Here is a 24,076-nt window from a genome sequence, read left to right on the forward strand (position 1 = left end):
CAGAGTACCTCACATTTTTGATGTACAGTGGGCAAGTTCAGAACACAGCTCCTACAGATTTCAATTACAGCCTGTGATGCTCAGACACCCTCCTGCTAGTCTGACTTACAAATTCCATCTTCCAGATTCCATCATCTAATCCTCTTCTACCAGCCACTGATTAAGGAGCACCCATGTCTGAGTACTTTGGGCTATCTGGGTAACAGCTGCCCACAGACCATAAAAATAAAGCAAAGAAAATCCATTGTCAAACAACTTCTGTTCCAACCAGTCACTAACTATGAGATCACTGCAACAAGTAACATAGGAAAACTGACTTCCTACACTGTCTCAGCTCATGCCTAGTGCTCTCTCTTTGCATGTGGAAGGAGTTCTTGAAGAAGAGCAAACAAACACACCATTTACGCCTGCATGACTGAAAACCGTATCATAAAGCATTGCACATAAAGCAGATTAAGACTGCAAAAACCACAACCTTTATTCAGAATTTTTACCTTTTTCGAGATTCTGCAACATTTAAAACATTATCATAGTTTTCCAAATAAAAATAACTTACAAATGACAGGATACCAGAAAGCTATTAGTCCAAGAGACCAGTATCAGGCTCAGTTTTATCAGCTTTAAAGAGGAATTTAAAAATTCTTGAAAGCAAGGTTGGTCAGTTCTCTTGACCCTGGATACCACGGAGTAGAAGAATCATGTGCTTGAGATACTCAAGTGTAATGGAAAAGTAGCTCTGACAGAAATTCATGTGGGATGGCTCGCATGACACTGCATTGCAAAGACTTAAAGGGGGCAAAGCTGCACAACTGGTCTCAAAGCATGACAGGTTGAGACACCATGTTTTTCAAAATCTGTCTAAATGGTCTTATTTACCTTTTAGTCATGCCTATTTCTCCCTATTGATATAAATAACAAATGCAAAGAGTCTGAATTCAATGTGGGAGAATGCTTTAGTGAAATATGACACTGTTGCAAGCAAAGAGAATTTTTCTACTAAAAAACGTTTTGTAAAATTTTTGTATGATTTACTTAAATGACCTTACCAAAAACTTGGAAGTCCTGCAAAATCCAAATACTACAGCTTTAGTTTTTCCCCATAGCAAACAAGACAAGCAGCCTTCAGAAGAAAGCAGGAGGAAACAGAATAGTAAAACTTAAGTGACTTCTTGAAAAATTCTATTCTATAGACTATTGTTATGATGTTTATTCATTGCCACAACACTGTGTATTCCGAATATTATTTCTAGTATCTGAAGACAGAGAACAGTTTGCTTTCTGGAAGGAAACCTGCAGAGTACAAGAATGCTGTGAATTTTTCCATGAGCAAACAAGAAAAAAGCTCCTCAAACAAACCACAGAAAGTCCCCAATGAATGTAAGACTCTTTATTTGTTTCCTTCCTCAAAAGCAGAAACATTACTTAAGATATCATCCACTTTAAATAACCACTAAAGCTTATTTTGAGTATCATCACAAAATGAATTCCCAAGAAATCAACACATTTAGGAAGAGAGTGAAAGCTCTACATAGACAAAACTCTCCAGAGATACAGGCAACTCCCTGCCTGTGATTTTTCATTGCATTAGGAACCATTCAGCAAAATCCATTTGATTGATTAATTTAAGCTCCTGGTTCAAAAACCAGCAGGACAAAAGCTCTGTAACTACATTAAACATTCCCTACAGGGTTGAAATTGAATGATTCATTCCTTGCTAAATGGCTAATAGTCAAACACCCTCTAGACTTCTTGACCTTCTGTCAAAAGAACTATTTTATTCAAAAGATTTATGGCAGTGTATCTAGTAAAGCATAGTTCAGGTTATAGAGAGAGAACGAGCTAGAAAAATATCACTGCACATGCACAGCTCTACTGGGCAACATGGAAAAACTGTTCTAGTTCTTTGTGGAAAAATTCCTGAACACTGAGGAAATATTTTCTATTCTTCTTCATCAGGATGCAAATTTTAAGCCTTAAAGCATTTTTGAAGGTCAGATACTTGTAAATTTTACTTAACCAATTTTCACCTTTAAGCAGCTTATATCATGGTACTGCAAGTCATTCATAAACACTGGCTCGTGATTAAAGGACTTCTCAGAAATGAGTACAGATTTGAAAGGGACAAACACGTATTATACCATCTGCTATTAGTTTTTGATACCACTAACCAAAAGAATTACTTTGTTCTGTCAATGGTCATTGACATAACTCAATTATTTTTCAAGGAATCATAGGGGCCTGTACCCTCTCTTCTGCTGAACACACGGTAAAGGGTAAAACCAGTTATTAGCCCTCTATTCCCAGTATCTTCTTCCCTAGGCAGTGCTTCATCTGGTCTAAAATATTCCTCCTTTTGGAAAAAAAACAGTGCAGTAAGTGAGAACTGACTAAAACATTCAAGGTAACCACAGTCATTATCTTCAATGAAAGACAGGTGTGCCATTATTGTAAGTATTTCTAAAAGGGATAGGAATGTCTATTTATCAGAAGCTTTACTACAAAATCACGCCATGTAAAGTTAAGGGGGAAAACAGTAATTATGAAGAGCAGTTTATTCATACAATTGTGGTAACACAAAAACTGGATATTAGTACAGTTTAAACTAAATCAAATGCCATCTGCAAACTGACTCTTCCAGTCTGTCTTATACTCTGTACCAATTCAATAGTTGAATGGCAACAGTCATTTCTGCCAACACATTTTTAATTTAAACACTAAGAAAAAGAAATTCAGAACCTTTGATGCAATTTGTGTGCCAGCTTCAGTTTTTTAAAGATTTTAGGCAGTCATGTGTCATTCCACAGACACATAAATGTAAAATCGTGATAACAAGCTGTCCTTCACACAAAAGTCTGTACTCCTGCCCATAAAGTTCCCAAGTTCTACAGATTCCCCCTCCTGTATACAGTCATCATCACTGAAGCATAGATGCTACTGAATAATTTGGTAGATCAGCCTTCTGACAATTATCAAAGTCCATTTGTTGTGTTTTCTGTAAGTTCTAACTGAAGAGGAATTCTCTTTATATATCTACATGTCAGAGTAGGTCTTAAAATAAAAGTGTAGTGGCTAATCTCAATTACTTTCTTTATTTCCAAACATCAGTTTTGCAGTAGCCAAGTTTTTCAACTGCTGCATTATAGGCTCAACTACCCTTTTCTTTTATCTCATGAACTTAACATTTTATGCACAATAACAATTCCAGACATAAGAGCTTAAGGCTTAGACACTAAGATTACTGTAAGAAAAAGGGGATCATAAATATCCTGTGAAAATTGATGGGCCTGAAATCAATTACAATATAATCATGCACAGGAGAATCTGAACTAGGGCTCCAACATTCAAAGTAAATACTTTTAAAACTACCAGGCAATTAGAGATGAGGTATTTTATCTAATAAAATGGGTAGGGCTAACTTGGACTTCGAGCACAGGAATCAGCCAGATGGACTTAATTACTCTGTATATAATCAGAGAGAGGCTAAGCAGACACCACAGTCACCAAGTTAAGCTAATGCTGAACATTTTAATTCCATCTCTGAAAGCTATAGCATCCCGCCATGACTAAGTTGCTTTTGAAAATACTACTCAGTGTCTTAATACTGGTAGCTCCAGACTTTCCTTTCCTATTTGTCTGACATCTGTCTATGTTTCCCTTGAGTGGAGGTTACATTTCTTTACTCAGGTTTCTCCCCTGGAAAGTAGATGTCTGTGAACCAGTGGGAATGCAGACAGATGAAACATACCTGGACAGGTACCTGTCAGTATTTCAGGTTTCCCTGACTCCTAATACAGAAATTTAACTTTTTCAAAACTGTGAACTACAAGCACTTCTTTTTTTTGTCACAATGTGTTTGCACCATGGGCTGTAAATTTCAGGAAGTCTCAGCCTTTTTTTTTTTTGAAGTATAACAGAATACAAATTTTAATTTCCTACTAAATAAAATTTGTAATAAAACACTACAAATTTCATCAGTCTTAAGAAAAGAATGTTTTATACAGTACATTGAGCACACTGTCATAAGCTAGGAGAAACTTCAGCTGTATAAATATATACACAAGCACCCATATACTCATAAACATATATATACAAATACCTGAGGTACATCAGAAAACCCAAACTATAAGTAACATCATTTAAGACTCCTTTCTCCAAACCAAACAAACATTTCCACACCTAAAGTATACAAAGCTTTACCTGATCAGATGTTGTCACATCAGAAATTACAGCATCAGGAAGTCGCTTCGGTGGATTTGCTGTTAACTAAAGCAAAAGTAATAGAATTATTAATATTTCACAATAAAAATCTTTTATTCATACCCAATGCCAGAATATGTCAAATATGTATAAAAAGAAACAATAGCACCAATCTGTTAAGGTTCCTCCTACCCTTTTCTACTTTTACAGACAAATAAAAAAAAAAGATGTTAGTCCAGAAAAAGTCTGCCATCAAGTTTAGCTTTACATAGGTAGTGATCCTGAGGCATCAGATCTTGCCTTACATGTTACAGCTGATGAGTTTGGTAAAATTTCTTCAAAACTACCCAAAAAAACTCAAGTAAGAATTATTCACTCAGAAAAAATAGTTGTCTCATTGAACATTAATGCTTTGGAACACAGATATTAAAATGAAGCCTTTAAAATAATACTTTAACAAAATTATATACCACCTCACTCATGGACTCATCATTTTTCACCTTTAAGAAATCAAAAGAAACCAAGTTCTATGTAGTTTCATATTTAATAAAAGCAAAAGCTCTTTCCTGTTTATTAACAGCAAAGACACTCCTTGGGTAGAAGAACACCTTGGGTGGAAGTGGGTAACAGCACTCCTGCTTTTGTCACTTCAGAGAACCACAATGGACTTACATATTAATCAGCCTGATAACAAGAACATTACTTAAACATGCTTCCAAAACAAGAAAGGCTTGCCAATCTATTTCCAGTTGGATTAAAGAAACTCAACCCGACCTACTGAGTCATTAAAACTAGCCACTGTATGAATAATCTGCCAGTATGCCCTCTGCCAGTAGGGTAAGAAAACCTCAGCTCAAGAGGAGAGTCCTGACTTATATAACATGTTGCTCATCAAAGATTTCACTTGGAAATTTGTTCCTCTTAACTTGCAATACAATTTGCAAATACAATGAAAGTTGACAAAGAGACATATTATAATACATGTCTGATCAGCCTGGAATTGCTTTTTGGCACAGAGGGACATGGAACTCTTTTTAACTGGGAAGGTTTGCAAGGTAAAAGCATGAAAATTTACCATTTGAAACTAGCCTCTGGCATGCAGATGCTTCTGTTGAAATTGCTATAGCACTGTATTGTTTTAATGAGACTACATTTTGGGTTTTTTTCTGTCACAGGAGGGACTGCTGCCTGAAACAGGTATCCTTCATATTTTAAAATGTAAGATAATTTCATTTTCATACTTCACTAAATAGAGCGAAGAAGTTGCAGTTGCCTAAATGTTTAACTAAAAAGTGCCAAGGCACTACACTAGACTGACTGACGCCATCATTATAGGTTGGTCACTTTTCCTTTGAACCACTGGGATTTTTTAACACACACTATTATAAAATCTGACTGCAGAAGAATTAAGGATTCCTTCAAAGACCTCTCCCCACTGTCTGCAGTATATTCTGTGAATTTTTTATACTACATAGAGGCTTTTCCCACTTCTCTTTGAAGTAACAGGCATTTCAGGATGTGATTTGTAGAATTACATATGATAAAACTTCTATATAATTGATACACATTTAAGTAAAAAAAACTATAAGTTTACATGCAAAAATCACAAAGAACATTACCCACAGTATTTCAGATGTATAAACCTAGGTATTTCGTTATATATTTTAACAAATACTGGCCTTAAAAGACACTCTATTAAATTGTTTATTACTGTACTGTCTCAGGGCTCTAGTTCACAATGAGAACATGCAGTCACAGCTGACACTACTCTCAAACACAGTATTGAAGGAGACAAAGGTTATATGTCAGGTAGCTGAATAGCTGTTTGATGCATCTGGACATACACACTACATGTTCATGTGATATTGCTTGATGCATGCTCTCTCCCTCTCAAAACACAGAAGTTCAACTCCAAACTATAATGCTGCTTCTCTCTTCCTCTTTATACCTCTCCCATGCAAACACATAGATTTAGAAAGAGCTACACCTAGAGATCTTTTCTAGAAACTGCAACTTCAAACCTAACACTGCTTTCCATTAAGATATTCCATGTCTGTAATCACAAATATTTGAATGCAGGAACATCTAATCCATTGTTTATTTATTACTTCATGTTTCTCCCTAATTGTCAAAACAAATCCACTGTTTTCCCAAGCTCTGAATAGTACCTTTTCACTCAGGCTCTCCAGTGAACAGAAGTATTTAAATTCCATTTGAGTTCGTACTTCCACACCACCTAAATGTTAGTTTATCCTTCCTGGTTGGTATAGCAAGTATTTTTCTTGCATTGCTGACATAAGTTCTTACTTTTTTTTTTTTTTTTTAAATATGAATATGTGAGAATTTACCTTGGCCCTTTCTGATGTTCGTTTTCCACCAAATCCCCCAGCTCCAACAAAAAACAAAGAGAACTGATTATAGCACACTAGGTCCTTTCCGCAATAGGTATTCACTGAAAGACAAAGGAAGAGGAAGGTTATATATTGTCTTTAATCTCCTTTTTCATACAGCTTGAATCTGAGACAAGTTCAGATTCAAACATGACAAAGCTCTTTTTAACAGCTGAAGGGGGAATGGTCACACCTTCACGTTGCACTGTTGCAAGTCACTTCCTGACCAGGGAAGACTAATGATCTGTCAAATAACATAATGAATTTTATCTATATGAAAGCATTAAAATTAAAAAATGAACTATCGAAATGGTGATAACATTCAAGGTGCTAAAATTATTTGACAACAGAGTGCTGAAAATAGATTTATTTCAGCATCTCACACTACATTAGCAATTTATTTAATTATGATAGACTTGTACCATAAAATATGATATATTAGAAGCTATTAAGAATATCCAGTGAATAAAACAGATTATGAACTCATCCAAAAGTGGTACTAGTATCTTGTATAAAAAGACTTCCAGAGGTTAAGGTTACCTGTTCCCTCTTCCAAACAAAGTAGACTCCTTACACTAAATTGAGATTCAGCTTCCTATTTCCAGTTCATATCTATTCCACTCCCCTACACTTAAGACTGAAATTTACAGTTCAGTTTCTTAATAATGTTCATTTCCAGTTCCGGAAGAAATTTCAAAAACACTGAGACTTTGCTCACAAAAATAACTTTTGCATGTTGCAGAAACAGACAGGCTTTGTATTAGCCCAGTATGAAAACAAAACACAGCTAGGAGGAAAAAATAGTCAGTAAAAACCTGTTTACAATTTTATCTGTCCACTGAAGAACTTAAAGGTCAATAGTGTTTAGAGATGCACTGCCTATTAACCTACTCTTTCTGCCTAATTTCACAAAGGACCTTGGTATAATCACACCTAAAGACAGCAAAATCACGAAAACTACAAGTTATCAACTTCTGGAGACATTCTTTTAACTACTCCACAAAACACATGCAAACATGCAGACACACACACCCTGGCTGGTAGAATGTAAAATGGCTGCCTTCAGGTAGGACTAAGTGTTATTATTATTATTATTAAAGAACTTTGATCAGTTTTCACAGTGCACTATTTATTCCACCCACACAGGAAGAGAGTGTTCTTATTTCAGGATGTTAAGTGCCCAAGAACAATTACACAGTCACATCTCACTGAGATTTAATAAGCTGTCTTTTCTGTGGAAGGACTGGCAGTTATTAGTAGAGCTAGTTAAAAATGGAGCCTAATAAATTTTACTGCATCCCCTTCAAAAATCATAAACCTTTTTACCATCTATTAGCAAGACTGCTCCTGATCCTTTGTCGAGAATATCAGCAACAGTTGAAACTGAAGTTAATTCCCCTGTAAGAAAAGAACACCACATATACATTGTAAGTTCTTGCTTCAGGAACAAAGCTTCACAGATCCCTCTTTACACTATCTTACTTACTGACTTACTTACCTATCCTTATTATTATCATCATCATCATCATAATCATAGTAATCATGATCATCACGATTATAATACCAGTGTCTGGGTATCTTTGCAAATCTTTGTTTGCAGATGTGAAGGGGGTTTGTGTTGGTTTTTTGTGGGTTTTTTTGGTTGGTTTTTTTTATAAGCGTGGGGAGTTTTTTGAACAGAATTTTGCTATAATTCATGCATTTGGAGCTAAACACAAATCACATTTCAGACTCAAACTCCAAAAATAGCTCCATTCACTTAAGGATTGTCCCCAGCTTTCAAGAGGGCTAAGGCAACCACAGTTCTGTAGAAGACAAGCTCAGTTCAGAGTCTGGCCCTCGGGGTTCATGAAGTTTGTCACTGAAGAGGTTATTGCTCTAGACACACATATAACCACATTTGTTTATAAACCAGCCTATGGAACGAAAAATAAAAAGTTTTATGAAGTCCTGGCAACCTATTACTAATTATCAGACTTCTCTGAAGTTAATATAACTTTCACAGATCTCTTTTTTGTTTCAACAAGAAATTCTGCCATCAATTTGTGACTTTTATTTTGTGACATTTTATTCTTCTATACACTTGAAAACCTAATTTTTAAAAAACTACTAGCAAAGAAATCCAGACACACACATACATATCTTGAATGAGCCTAAAGAGCATTTCTCGGGTGCTGTAATCTGGGAAAACAAAGCCATGTGTGAAAAGAGCTTGCTACTGCAGTAACTAATACCTTAAGAATTTTGAGGGGAAGAAAAGTAACTGTTTTTTAGCCTCCTTGTTGAGATGTCAATTTGTTCTTTACATATGTACTTTAAATCTTATCCTCTTACAAGCACACAGATGTAATCAGTGTTGAAGAATTTTTAGATAAACATCCCACAAGTTTTATGCTACAACCTTAATGAAAGAATGAAATGTATCAAATTATATGAATAATATAGGCATGTAGTATATTTGCTTATTATACGAAAGATTAAGCAAACTTTACTAACTATACTATAGAAAAGCAACACATGATCCCAAAGACACAGTTTCAGAATTCCTTCAATTATACAACAGCTTGCCTCCCGTCTCCCAAACTCCTTGTAAAAACAACATGCAATAATGCAGTCTGAAACAGAGCTTCCCCCTTACCATTTACAGTATGGCTACGGGAACTGTTGTCATAGGGAAAAACAAATCAGCATCACAAAAGGACTGACCTGAGGTTGGTAACGGTTTATACAGCTCCAGATACTGCTCACCGTGTAGCATCTATGTAAAGAAAGACAGGGCTCTAACATCAATCAGTGTATTGTTGTCTCCCTCAAGTCAATAAACAGTTATTTCAGAAAGTGTTCAGAGTAAAGAAAATTTAAAAAAAAAAAAGTGCTCTTCTTTGGTTTTTCTAACTTCATCCTCAAAATATATTCAAAGAAAGTTTTAAACTTCTGTGGTTTAGAAAAAGCATAGTGAAAACAAACTAAAATTTAATAGAAAATGGACCAGCCGTATTATCTTTGGAAGACATATGTTATTCAAGTGAGGTAAATGAATCATTTCTTAGGAGGTAAGAATAAAAAACACTGTATTTTTATTTCTAGAACAAAAGGAACATAATAATATTACACAAATAGTACTTTAACTCATCTTCTATCTAGTTATATGAGACAAACAACATTAGCTACTTAACTCTTCCATACCTTTGCGAGATCAATATTTAGTCCTGGAAGAGAAGGAACACCATCAAACATTGAAGACTGAGCAGGAATTACTCCAAAGCTAGGTAAACAGCAGAACTCTTCACTTCCTTCGAAGAGAAATTTTAGGTGATCAGGATCCTTAGTTGACATTCCCACACCAAGGGCATACAGAATAGGCTCTAAGTGAGTGTATTTATACACGTTGGTAGCCAATTCACGGCCAACAATGCTTGCCTGGAAATTGAAAGTCAGTATAAAATAAAAATTTAAAATAGTTGATATTGAACTTGCACTCTTTTTGTAATTCTCATATCAAACAAACTTTATGTTTAAACATTTTCTTTATAATCACATGTAAACATAAAGTACGACTATTAAATACACATTAAGATATTAATTTATTTGTTACAATACAAGCAACCCAAGTGTAATGCATTATGCCTTGCTGAAAGCAATTTACTTCAAGAGTAAATAGTATAACTTCATACAACTGCACTTCCAGAAGTGCATAAGACCTTTTTTAAAACAAACCACAAATGAAATAATTAACACCGTAGTAAGACTGAAACGAGGAAAGAGTACCTACAGAGAAGGAGGTACTTCAAAATGACACTGCCCAACAATGTCAAAGCCCTTTCCCTTTTCTGAAAAATATCATAATTAAAGAGGCTCAAAAGCACTTATAAGCATTTAGATTCTGCATTATCCAGTCTATGCAGCTGTTAAGTTTTCCAATCATCATTAAGAAAAATAAAGAGTGGAATCTGAAGATGTTTCTTATTCTACTTCCTCACTTCACCATTTAAAACTCATCTTTCTTTTTGTAGACAGCAAGCAAGAGGCGAAGCTGATCAGCAACGCAATATTCTCTGCTCGAGGTTTTCACCTAGCTTTGAATGCATCTGGTAGACAGATGTACTTACCGTGTCAACAGGTGAAGAGGCCACTGATCCAGAGCTTGTGGAATTCATAGAAACATTCCCTTGAGACTCTATCTGACTTAGAGCATCACTCAACACACTTATGGACTCTAGAGAAAGGAATTGAAAAAAATACACTTATAAATATCCCTAAATGAGACACTCCAGCTAGACACACAACAAACACATCAGCGAGAGAGATACAGCCTGGTATTTCTCAATTAATTTTTAAACACGATAAATATATATCTGCAAATCGAGCATAGTGCTGCATTTTACAAGTATCTCTAAAAAAGTTGAGGACAAATGATTTCTACACCGGTTCCATCAGTTCTGTACCCACCAGTCAATCATGACACCTATCTGAAGGTCTTAAGGAGAAGATAAAGAGCACGCTATGTTTCAACCATCTGAGAAGCAAACATCTGACAATTACTACTGCTTTTCTTATCTTTAAAATTATTTCCAATACAAGTAGCAGGTCTAATCTCCTGGTTGTTACCCTCTTTTCTGGATCAGACAGATAGACAGACAAACAGACAGATAATCAAATAAGTCTGAGACCTCAACAACGACAAGATTACAAGTGAGATAATGCATGGGTGAAGTGGGTTATGGTAAAGGTAGGCCATCAAGAACAGCTTCTTCTTTGGAGTTCACTATGGCTAAAATCAATATTAAATGCTAGAAAGAACCAAACGGAATGTGAGGAGAACGTGCACAGAAAAATAAAAATGTGTTTATATCAGAGGAGTGCAAAATCATTATTGAACGACCTTAACCCAGAGTCACTTCCTTCTACTTCAAAACCCCTGTGCCTATCCTGACTTGCACTGCTACTTGGACTAACGTTGTGTTGCTCCATCATGCACTACCCTAAATAGGGCGTTGTGCAAGGTACTGTATGACCTCTTGTAGAATTCTGATTTTCTAAACTATCTCTTGCTTAATGGTCTCACTGCCAGAATCACCATGTTTTATTTGTGGCCTGAATCTTGTGAAGAAAAAGGAACATCCAAGAAACAAACACATGCTGTCACCTCTCCTGCCAAATACAAGCCTTCTCTTTGGATGCAGGTTCTGCCACAATATGACATGAGGTTATAACATTTACATAATGTGAAAATGTGCAAAACGAGATTTGTAATTTTTAAGAACCCTTTAAAAGGTAATCTCTTTTATACCTTTGTTCATCCATTAAATGAATAAAAGAAAGGCCGAGAAATAAGAGAAATACCTGAGCTGCTAGCAGAAGTAACAGATTATTTCTACCTTTTCTGCATGAACTAAATGAAGGTTTCATATCACTTTAAAACCTTCACAGGAAAATACAGGTTTGACCTCCAAGTAAACCTAAATGTTTCCTCAACTTAGCATGTTCACAACCTATTTCTATGGAGGAACTAATGATCAGTCTAAGTGGTGAAATCCAAAGATTAACAACATGCATTTTACATGAAATGTCACACTAAGACCAACACCATAAAGGTGACCTGTAAATTAATAATGGTGCAGAATGCTACAATCTCCTTTCAAGGAGTCTTTGTTCCAGAATGTATGATATTACAGGACAATAAAATTGTCCAGTGACTTTGAGCTGGTTAGTTTCTGGCTGAACACTAAGGAAATCACAGAATCATAGAACACTTTGGGTTGGAGGGGACCTTTAAAGGTCAGCTAGTCCAACCCTCCTGCAATGAGCAGGGATACCTTCAACCAAATCAGAACCCTGTCCAACCTGATCTTGAATGCTTCCAGGTTTGGGGCACCTAATACATCTCTGGGCAACCTATGCCAGAGTTTTACAGCCCCCATTGTAAAAAACCTTCTTCCTTCTACTTAATCTAAATCAACCCTCTCTTGGTTTAAAGTCATTCCCCTTGCCCTACGACAACAGGCCCTTCAGAAAGTTCTGAGCAACCATAAGGTGCCCCTGAAGCCTTCTTTTGTCCAGGCTGAACAAACTCAACTCCCTCAGCCTTTCCTTATAGGGGAGGTGTTTCGTTCCTTTGATCATTTTTGTGGCTTTCCTCTGGATTTGCTCCAGCAGGTCTCTGTCTTTCCTGTGCTGAGGACTCCAGAGTTGGATATCATATTCCATGTGGAGAAGAGACCTCCCAGGGCAGAATTGCCTCCCTTGACCTACTGGCCATGCCCCTTTTGAGGCACCTCAGGATACAACTGACTTTCTGGGCTGTGAGTGCACATTGCCAGCTTATGTCCAACTGTTCACTCTCCAGCATCTCCAAGTCCATCCCCAAGCAGGGATGTTTCTGATGCCTTCATCCTGTATTGGTGCTTGTTCCACCAGCCCAAGTGCAGTACCTTGCACCTTGCACTTTGCACTTGGCCTTGTAAAAGCTCACGAGGTTCCCAAAGGTTCATTCCTCAAGCTTGTCCAGGTGCCTCTGAATGGCATCCCATCCCTCTGGTGTGTCAACAGCATCACTCAGCTTGGAGTACCCTCAGCAAGTTGGCAGAGGGTGACTCGATCCCTCCATCCTTGTCATTGATGAAGACATTAAACAGTACTGTTCACTATACAGGTCCCTGAGAGACACCACTTGTCACTGATCTCCACGTGGATATTGAGCCACTGACCACTACCTTCTGGTTGTGACCATCCAATCAACTCCTCATCCATGGAACAGTTCATCCATCAAATCCATCTCTCTCCAATTTAGAGAAAAGGATGTTGTGGGGAACTGTGGGAAAGGCCCTACAGAACTTCAGACAGATTACATTCATAGCTCGTCACTTGTCCACTGATGGAATCACTCCATCAATAGAAGGTCACTAGGTGGATCAGGCAGGACTTGCCCTTGGTGAAGACATGCTGGCTGTCTCAAATCACCTCCCTGTTCTCCATGTTCTTCACAGCCTGACAGGTCAGTAGTTTCCAGGGCCCTCCTTTCTATCTTTTTTTGAAATGTATACGTGGTGTTTTTCACTCTTGATGTCAAAGGCCCCATTTTGGTTCTTTTTCAAACCTTGGCCTACTGTTACATTTGTAATCAGCAACAGCACTTGACCTGCATCGTATCAGAACCATTTAGTAACAGATTTACTGATTTTCAAACATTCAGGAACTCCTGGGTTTATTTCTTTATCTCCATGACAGACATTAACTGTGTGAGATATGCCTGTGATTCCAGGCCCAAACTTTTTGAGAGGTATCAGCAAAAACTAAATGTTATTCTTTATATTTCAAGGTGGATTTCAGCCTTGGATATCAAAGCTACTTTTAAGATGCTGCTCCTTTTGGTTGCCTCAAAATATTTAAGCAAATTATTAGAACATCATCAAATAGAAGGCAGCAAAGCTAGTTTTCTTCTGTCATTGTTGTTGGGTTTTATTTTTTAATAAGGGGAAAAAAATACTCTTTTTTTTTTCCCCTCCCTGAATTACTATGTTACATAACTTTTCCAGTTAAGAACTCCAGTGCTGACATATTGCTTTCATCTTCCAGGTATTGGTATAGCAGCATGCAACTGAAATGAGTAGTCAACATATTAATTTGTTTCAGTCTTCATTGCACTTCTGCTGCCTGGCATAATAAACTGGACTAGTATGGTGTTGAATTTACAGTAATATTTTAGCAGATATGAATCTTTCATGTAGGGTTACACCTTCAAAGAAACAGTAAATTAGGTTACTGCATTAAGAGGTACAAAGGTTATGATCAAATACATTGTTATAAGTTAACAATGTAATGTGAGACTACCAAAAAAGAAAGATAAAACATTAAAAATCACTGATAAGTGAAGTTTGGACAATGATAAGGACGTCTTTATTTTTCAGTAATTTTGAGTAGTGCAAGTAAAAGATGAAGAGGGAAGCACAGAGTGGGATATAAGTGTTTAGCCAAGAAAACACACAACATGTCTGAAATTAATGCTTCAGCAATGACAATTTGTACTTTGTAATACCCCACAAGCTCAGGAAGGTTCTTTTTAAGATCCAAGAAATATATAATTATACCAAGGGGTATAATTTTGGCAGAAAGAAACCCAGTAGGAAACCTTTTAATTAACATAATTATTTTAGTATTGGTATAGCAGTATTTTTTACATTGTTACACTGCCACTGAACTCTAAAACCTTAAATGTCCACCACCCCAGAATGATCTGCTACTATGCAGCAAATGATTAGCAGAGTGCAGGAAAAGAGTAACCTGTAGAGCAAAGGTTGAAAATAATCACAACAAAGGTTGACTTGTTCCAAAAGTATTCCTCTCACTTTCCAACTAGGGAACATTGCATATGAACCATATCCCTTAACAAAGGAGGAAACAGCATCAGCATTTAAACCCTTTCTAAAAATGTATGAAGAAAGTTGATATTGAAACTCTTCCTCTTATGGAAATTTTTTCTTCATATACACACAAAGTATACACACATATATACACAGCTTCTATGTGTTCTACATTAGTTTGCTCTATACCAGAAATAAGCTTCTGAAATGTGCCAGAAGTCAAGTTATTTTCTGTACATTGATAGCTTCTAAGAGAATCAAAAATGCACAATGAATCCAAGAGCTGATTACAGATCTCTAAAATATTAGATTTAGCTGAAACTGGCTCACATCTTCACAGTTGAGGAGAAAAACTGAAACAGAGCACCTCATATGTGTAGCAGACACAATGAACTGTTTCCCTACATAATGAAACAAGTAAACATACTAACTAGTGCAATAAATACTATGGAATGCTGTATACAGTATACAATCTGCAGGACATGGATGGTTGTCTTCTGCCTATATCACAATACACTCCGATTCCTTTTCCACAAGAGGAAGAATCAGACAACGACACAAGAGCAAGTAGTACACTGTGGAGGCAAGGAGAAAACACACCAACATGCAGTGCAATCTGCAACTGTAACCTACTGCACTGTGCACCACATATTGAGAAGCTTCTGTATCACACTTAATTTGATCTTTCTAATTCCTCTTTTGGTTTTGGTGGGGTTTTTTATTATACATAATGTTTAGTACATGAATGTTCTTCACAACATCAAATTACTTAAATCAATGAAATCTTCAGGAAGAGTTTTAACTTGCAGATATTAGGTATTGTAACTTCTAATTTTTAATGCAAGTACTCTAATTAGTTTCCCTTATTTAACAGTCAAATAGCTTCAAGTAAGAAAGTGGAAACTTTGGCAGTAGAAAAAACTTTTACTAGTACTAAATCAGCTAACTTCTTCAGAATTTCCCTCAACCTTTCTGCTGATTCTCACAACAAATAATTGCAAGAGTTTTTATTCAGCCTGGTAGTATCTGTGGCTTGATGCCATATTTTGGCTAAGTTCATAACAAAACAGAAGCTAAGGCATGTAGACGGCATGGAAGACTCATGCCAATGTAACTACCTGTAGAAACCTACTATGCTGTATTGTAAGCATATTAACTTCAGAAGTTCAAAATCTTATCCAATTTTTTTTCTCCTGATAGTATCAAGTGGTAGATGAGGAATATCATACATAATGTTGAAGCAATTTTGGAAAGAAATTCCTACGTACAACTGTTTCTCTGCAACACTTTTCTGCTAGCAAGCCATAAAAATAACACAGCACATGTGACAGGTTGCAGAACAGATCAGAAGCTATAAAGCTGGAATTATGTTGTTATAAATACCATTCCATAGCAGGACAGAGGACATGTATAAACTCACATACATTTGAAAACAGGACATCTGTAAGTCAAAGATCAGTTAGGTGATCTACAACTACTGTATGGATGGTTACATTCCATTGACAACGTATAAGGGAAAGGACAAAGTGTATCCTATTCTAGTTTTACTTTAGGTACCTAAAAACATATCCCTAAGGTTTTAACAAAATGTCCTAATGGATTTCAGAGCCAACACCTTAAACATCTACTGTGTAGGTAAATATCTTTGAAATTCAACTGACATTGTACATAAGCATGCCTCTTTCCCTCCTACCCCACACACTTAAATGCTGGCAAGGAATAAGGAGAGTAAACAACATTGAAAATCATCTTGGTCACCAGCCAAGTGGGTGATGTGACCCAGGAACACAAGGCACAGTAAGAACTGTGATGTACCCCATGACTTAACCAGAGAGCTTTTTGGTAGAGAAATGTTCACCAAAAACCAAGATTCCAGGACCAAAAGTAAAACACAATCTCTCTACTACACTGTTACTGCCTGTGTGTAGGTGCAATCAATAAAACACTATCATTAGTCTGACTGTAATACTTACAATAACACTGATGTTGCTCCTCTCTTAAAAAAATATAAAATTATGTCTTAATTCTATAGGCAAGAACACAAAAGACTCTTTAGAAAGATCTGACCATACTGAAACGGTAAATTATTAATGTTACACATTTACAAAAGAAGGCACTGGTTCTGTAGATTTTGAAGTGAAGTTCCAGCAAATGTTTGAAAGGAAAGTATTCTCTTCTAAGCTTTGCTTACCCAAACTATCCACACAGAATCAAAGAACAGTTTGGTTTGGAAGGGATCTTTAAATGTCAGCTACTCCAACCCCCTTACAACTCTCCTGAGCAGCAACATCTTCAAGTAAATCATGTTTCTCAGTACCCTGTCCAACTAGACCTCGAATGTTTCCAGAGATGGGGCATCCAACATCTCACTGGGCAACATGTGTCAGTGTTTCACAACCCTCACTGTAAAAAACTTCTCTCTTAACACAAATGTAATTTGACCCTCTTCTAGTTAAATGCATTACCTCTTGTCCTATCTCAACAGGCCCTGCTAAAAAGTTTGTCCCTTCTTTCTTATAGGCCCCCTTTAAGGGGGGGAAGGCTGCAATAAGGTCTCCCCAGAACGTTCTCTTCTCCAGGCTGAACAACCCCAACTCTCGAAGTCTCCTTTACCTTGGATGGTTCTGGGCTTGCTGGCGTTTTCAAAGTCACACACCTTCTCCCATTTATCTCTCACTGCTTCAGGGGTCATTGGCTGATTCTTTCCTCTGACAATAGCACCCAAGGATCGCTCCCAGCGCACTAATGGGAAACATAAGCCAAAGAGTTCAGTAACAAACAAAGAAACTTTTCAGTTCTTTAGATAACTTTCATCAAGGTCACTATTTTCAAGATTCTGCAACAAGGGAAAGTTCTAAGTACTCTGATGTAACTCACCAGTACTACTTCAAGTTGGACTAAAAGGGTTCACCGCTTTTAACTAGCATTTAGAAAGGGAATAGCATTGCTTTTAAATTTCATTGAAGCCATGAGAAACCGGCTGCCCTCCAAAAATATTACATCAATTTTAGGACTCTGTCTAGTGAAAAGACGTAGCTAGTATGTATCTACAGACTTTCTCTTCTGTCAGGATTTTGACTACTAATGCTTAGGAATCTCCTGAAAGCCATGGAAAACTATAGGAAAAATGTGAAAACCACTTGCTATCTATGAAAGAACATTAATACCAGTAGCCAGCATCTCCAAATGGTCTTTGAAGTTTTATTTCAGTACTGTAACCTGAGAGAAACTGGTAAGGTCAATGTGAAATCAGTTCTGTAAGGATATAGACTTCCTGGATTGCAACTAATACTTAACCTGTCATATTGATTTTGCTCTTAATTAGCAACAGACAATGAATAAGGCCATAATGATACCTCATTAACAACATGGTTTCACTTCAATAACTTCAACAACAGCCATTATAATGATGAAAAGTGATACTTTCTTTTGATCAGAGAGATTTTCAGCTGTATTGAAACTCAACTCCTTGTGGAGGGCAGCAAGATGTTTTATGCTGCTGTCCCGCTTCTTTTAAGCTGCTTACTTCACTTCTTGGAAAAGCTATTCCAGTGCCACCAGTACATTTACAGTTAGAAGTGTACAAAATGGTTATCAAGTAGGCAAAAAAAATGTTTTAAAAGAAGGGGGAATGTATTCTTCAATTAATGGCCCTACTTCAATCCACTGGTGACATTCATGTAGACTAAGAAGTTAAACCTTTAGTAATGCTGGTATTAGGTTAAACACATTTAGGAAAAAAGTTCAGACATTTCACACAATTTTTTCTTCTCCAAAGTCCTTAATATTGTCTGTGAGTTTTCTTTACATTCATATTTAAGCTAGTTACTGCAGTTACTCAAGGAAAATACAGCTAGCATAGCTATTGATTATTAAGAAGACTAATTGCCTCAACATGTTTAGAGGTATAAATAAATGCAGAAAGCAACTAAAAAACTGTCTGTTTACCAGCCTGTGCTACTTTTATATCACGGAAAAACTGAAGTTATCAAGAAAAGGCAGCAATGTATACCAAAAACAGAGATTCTTCTTGACGTCAAATTACATCTGGGATTCAAGAGCTAAGGTTACTTAGGTAGATTTTCAGTCATTATCAGTCAGCTCAAAACCATAACAATGCACACACCTAAGTTACCAGTTTCCTCCACGTGAAGTTAAATTTGTGACTTTTACTTAAAACAAGCAGTTTCCTCAGAACCTCAGTTTTTGTTAATCTTCTCCCCCTTAAAAAAAATGTCTTGAGCAAAGGTTAACTGCTCAGAAGATCTGCATACTTTTAATGTCAATTCAAAAAACAAGATCAATCCTGCAGCAAAAAGTACTTACGTTTTCCAATCCATCCAGCTCCCACCTGCCAAGAAAAAAGAAAATCATCAACTTTGCACATGTCACAAAGCAAAGCTTTGGTAGTATAGGGAAACAAAACTATACTCCAGAACAAATACAAACTTAATAAAAATTTCTGAACTACTGCTGGTTGCATTTAACAGTTCAGTTAAGCACCAGAATGTCATCAACATAAAACTCTAAGTACAAGACAACAGCTTCCATCCAACTTATGATCCAGCAGTTTGATGACAACACCTATAATTAATATCATAATTAAGTAATTTATCCTGCAATTCTGCAAGTTATTTTCCGTATTTGAATGATTTAGAAAACAAATATCTTTGGAAGTAGTTTCTTTAGTATCTTTTCAAACTTAAAAGAGAATAATTAGAATTGTAGCAAGTTGGTGGTATTTTGAGCACACACCAGAATTTGATCAGGCTGTTACTACCTGAAGTACTTGTCAAATACTGCACAACATGGTCAACATTTCTTCCAAAAAGCTTAAGACTGGATAGGCTAAAAAAACTACTGATTTGGGGGAAAGGGATACAGGGAGGGAAAGAGAGGGAAGAAAGGGAAAAGAAAAAAATTACCTCAAACAGACTGCCATTCTCTGCACAGCTCTCATGGCAAAGCCAAACAACTAAGGGAGCAACGTACTCTGGTTTGAAAGCATCGACCAGATCTAGAGCAGATTGGAAAGGGGAATTATAAAATACAAAGTAGAAATAAAAAAACCTCTACATGTTCACCAAATTATTCTTAATTTAACACCTTCTGATGAACAGGAGAGCCAGAATTTAACCAACAGTGTTTTGTCATGAAAAAAAGACAAACAACATGAAACTTTGAAGATCCCCTAAATACGAACAACTCGTGAGACACACATATGCTGCCAAACCCAATGACATTGCTTCTCAGAGAGAGAGATGAAAGTCTGTTTAAATGTTGGAAACACAATTACATGCAGACTGCAAAGCCAGAGACCTTCCTAAATTTCCATCTGACAAGCAGCCTGAAACAAGGACAAGCCAGCTAGACATAATCCTGATGGAGATGTACCTGAGCAATTTTCCTTTTAGTCTGCTAGTCAGTTAGAAAGGTAAGGCATTATGAAAATAATTGCACCTGTTGAATGTTCAAGAAACATCTCATCTGGAAACACTGATTTTTCCAAACGAGAGATAGGGAATATCAGCCCTGCTGAATTTATATAGCAATTGTATTTTGGGATTTCTACCAGCATCTGGCACAATAGAAAACTATCTCAAAACTGAGACACTGTCATGGAGCAGACTGTGGTTGTCCAGGCAGCTCTTATCACCTATTTTATCCACTGTTTGAACAATAATTTTGTTTAATTTCCTGTTTCAGCTTTTAGAATATTACTCTTTCAACAGCAAGAGATACATAGCTGTTCCTCAGTTAAAGTTCATCAAGCATGATGGAGCTGGCAAAAGAGCTCACCAAGCCACTCTCCATCATCTACCAACAGTCCTGGCTCACTGGGGAGGTCCCACATGATTGGAAGTTGGCAAATGTCATACCAATCCACAAAAAGGGCTGGAATGAGGACCCAGGAAACTACAGGCCCATCAGTCTGACCTCAGTGCCTGGCAAGGTTATGGAGCAGATCATCCTCAGTGCAATCACAGAGCACCTACAGGATGGACAAGGGATCAGACCCAGCCAGCACGGGTTTAGGAGGGGCAGGTCCTGTCTGACCAACCTGATCTCCTTTTATGATCAGGTGACCCGCCTGGTGGATGAGGGGAAGGCTGTGGACGTAGTGTACCTGGACTTCAGTAAAGCCTTTGCCATTCTCTCCCATAGCATACTCCTGGAAAAGCTGGCAGCCCATGGCTTGGACAGGGGCACTCTGTGCTGGGTTAGGAACTGGCTGGAGGGCCGGGCCCAGAGAGTGGTGGTGAACGGGGCTGCATCCAGTTGGCAGCCAGTCACTAGTGGTGTCCCCCAGGGATCAGTGTTGGGCCCAGTTCTGTTTAATATCTTTACTGATGATTTAGATGAGGGGATTGAGTCCATCATCAGCAAATTTGCAGATGACACTAAGTTGGGGGGAGTGTCAATCAGCTGGAAGGCAGGAGGGCTCTGCAGAGGGACCTGGATAGGTTGGAGAGTTGGGCCAATTCCAACGGGATGAGGTTCAACCAGACCAAGTGCCTGGTCCTGCACTTTGGTCACAACAACCCCAAGCAGCACTACAGGCTGGGCACAGAGTGGCTGGAGAGCAGACAGACAGAAAGGGACCTGGGAGTTTGGATTGACAGGAAGCTGAACATGAGCCAGCAGTGTGCCCAGGTGGACAAGAAGGCCAATGGCATCCTGGCCTGGATCAGGAACAGTGTGGTCAGCAGGACCAGGGAAGTGATTCTGCTCCTGTACTCAGTGGTGGTGAGGCCACACCTGGAGTGCTGTGTCCAGTTCTGGGCCCCTCAGTTCAGGAAGGATATTGAGGTCCTGGGGCAGGTTCAGAGAAGAGCAACAAGGCTGGTGAAGGGACTTGAACACAAGTCCTATGAGGAGAGGCTGAGGGAGCTGGGGTTGTTCAGCCTGGAGAAGAGGAGGTTCAGGGGAGACCTCATCACTCTCTACAACTCCCTGAAAGAAGGTTGGGGTTGGTCTCTTTTCCCAGGCAACTATCAGTAAGTCAAGAGGGCACGGTCTTAAGCTGTGCCAGGGGAGGTTTAGGTTGGATATTAGGAAGAAATTCTTCACAAAAAGGGTAATCAGGCATTGGAATGGGCTGCCCAGGGAAGTGGTGGATTCTCTGTCCCTGGAGGTTTTTAAGAAGAGACTGGATGTGGTACTTAATGTCATGGTCTAGCAACCATGGCGGTAGTGGATCAAGGGTTGGACTTGATGATGTCTGAGGTCCCTTCCAACCCAGTTGATTCTACAATTCTATGATTCTATGATTTTCAATCATAGCACGATTTTCCCAGATGAAGAGCTGGGAAAGTTTATCATGAGTACTTCTTTAATAGTAAAACAGAAGCGAACAGAAGTTCATTTTCAGAAGTTCCACAAAATCAAAAGAAGATGAATTCCATTTAACATGGCACGTTGTTAGTGCATAACAAAACCCTTAGGCTTTTCCAAAGTATTCCACTTTATGCCACACACAATTTAGTCTCAAAAATTAGGCCTAGAGTGCTATGGTAGAAGTTTAAAAAAACCCAAAGAAACAAAAACCACACAAAAGAAGCAAACTATATTAAGAGTTCTGGCAAGAACACCACCACGTAGGTCAAGCTGAGCATACGTAAGTGTGGCAATGAAAAATCATATGTGCTTGCAGACAGCTGAAAACAAATAGGAAAGTACTGACTAAGATAACAAGGATAATTTGATGTGAGATTTGAAAACATTTTTAAAGTTGTGGAGATGTTCAAATATTTTGAGAGTATTTGAAAATCTGAACAGGGAGGAAGGGAGTGAGATAACAAACCAATTATCAGAGCTCCAAGTATCTTATAGAGAGACCAAAGGATCTCACTTTTCTTAAAATTACTAAGAAAGAAAATTTTGAGGTGTTTTTAATCATCCTTTGTAACTTAAATATCTTCAGAAAATTCCAAGTACTGTACCCCATGTTACACGTCAGGAACTCATGGCTGCAAGCTTAATGTATTTGGCTCTTCTCTAAATATTTGCAATAAATCCCTGAAAACTACAACCTGTAGAACTGCTAGATTTCATAACTACCTGGATTATTTAGACCTAAACCAGCATACTTTAACCAAACAAAATCAAGCATTTAAACTATGCATAATGTACAAAATATACTATTCTCCAATACCTTGTATAACAGTCTGAAAAATGTCATTATTTCCTTGGCTTTGAAATCTGCCTATCATCAGGGAAAAGGAGGGTAGAAGGGAAATGAAACAGGCTAATCTATTAGCCTGAAGACTATCTGAGAGCAAGTTCCTTTTATAGCCCCTTTTTTCCAAATTATTTTTCTTTTTTCTAGTCATTTGCCAAAGTAATTAGTCAGGCTATTTATCCTAAATTTACACTTTACACACAGCTGTCTCCTAAAATGTTGCTTATACTGACTTCCCAATGCAGTGCTCTGTTAAAACCTGTTCAGACATTCTAAGATTAGTAACTGTGCAATATGGAAAAATTAGGCAACTCAGTTCACTATTATCTCCTGCTGATCATGAAACAACTAAGTACACACATGACGCACAGTGCAAAAACTCAGTGTTTTGCAATCAGGCGATAAAGTAACAAGTGCAGACACCTTATGCCCATACCTGATTGCACATTTGATGAAACAAACAAGCCTTTCCACTACTGTAGAGGGATCTTGGAAGAGATTATAATTAAAGAGCCTTGCCACACGAGATTGCTTTTGTAAATTAGAAAACTTGCTTCTTATCTTGTGGCAGAAAATAAGAATTCCTCACAACAGGCAAAGCAAGTAAGTTGACAGTTCAGAGACAAAAAGGTAGTGGGAACAATGACTTATCAGTGTGAAGTGTGAACGATTTGCATTTTCTGAGAGATAAGAAAATTTACTGTGCTTCAATTCACCTAAAAATATCAGCACAAGTAGACCTTAAATGATTCACCTTGTGGCATGACGGTCTGAGTCAGCCTGGATCCAGCAGTTGGAGCAATTGTGTTGCAATGGATGTTGTATTTTCGGCCTTCAACTGCAATTGTGTTTGAAAGACCCAAAAGGCCAAGCTTTGCAGCACTGTAGTTTGCCTGACCAAAGTTTCCATATATTCCAGCAGCTGAGGATGTCATAATTATTCTTAG

At 37.5% G+C, this 24,076-nt stretch overlaps 1 protein-coding gene across 2 annotated transcripts in view; it reads right to left on the reverse strand.

The window, feature by feature from the left end:
- The window catches only part of HSD17B4 (hydroxysteroid 17-beta dehydrogenase 4), a 61,517-nt gene that overhangs the window by 27,298 nt on the left and 10,143 nt on the right, over positions 1-24,076 (reverse strand). For both annotated transcript variants that reach the window (XM_051789380.1, XM_051789381.1), the window contains exons 8-17: positions 23,884-24,071; positions 19,873-19,964; positions 19,274-19,298; positions 17,561-17,689; positions 10,697-10,803; positions 9,774-10,007; positions 9,294-9,345; positions 7,914-7,985; positions 6,546-6,649; positions 4,198-4,263 (exon numbers count right to left, since the gene is read on the reverse strand). In XM_051789380.1, coding sequence (XP_051645340.1) covers positions 4,198-4,263; positions 6,546-6,649; positions 7,914-7,985; positions 9,294-9,345; positions 9,774-10,007; positions 10,697-10,803; positions 17,561-17,689; positions 19,274-19,298; positions 19,873-19,964; positions 23,884-24,071 — 1,069 coding nt within the window. The remainder of the gene's footprint in view (positions 1-4,197; positions 4,264-6,545; positions 6,650-7,913; positions 7,986-9,293; positions 9,346-9,773; positions 10,008-10,696; positions 10,804-17,560; positions 17,690-19,273; positions 19,299-19,872; positions 19,965-23,883; positions 24,072-24,076) is intronic.

The sequence above is a fragment of the Manacus candei genome, unplaced genomic scaffold, assembly GCF_025592945.1.
Source record: "Manacus candei isolate 608988 ecotype Guabito, Panama unplaced genomic scaffold, ASM2559294v1 h1tg000027l, whole genome shotgun sequence".
Classification (NCBI taxonomy): Eukaryota; Metazoa; Chordata; class Aves; order Passeriformes; family Pipridae; genus Manacus; species Manacus candei.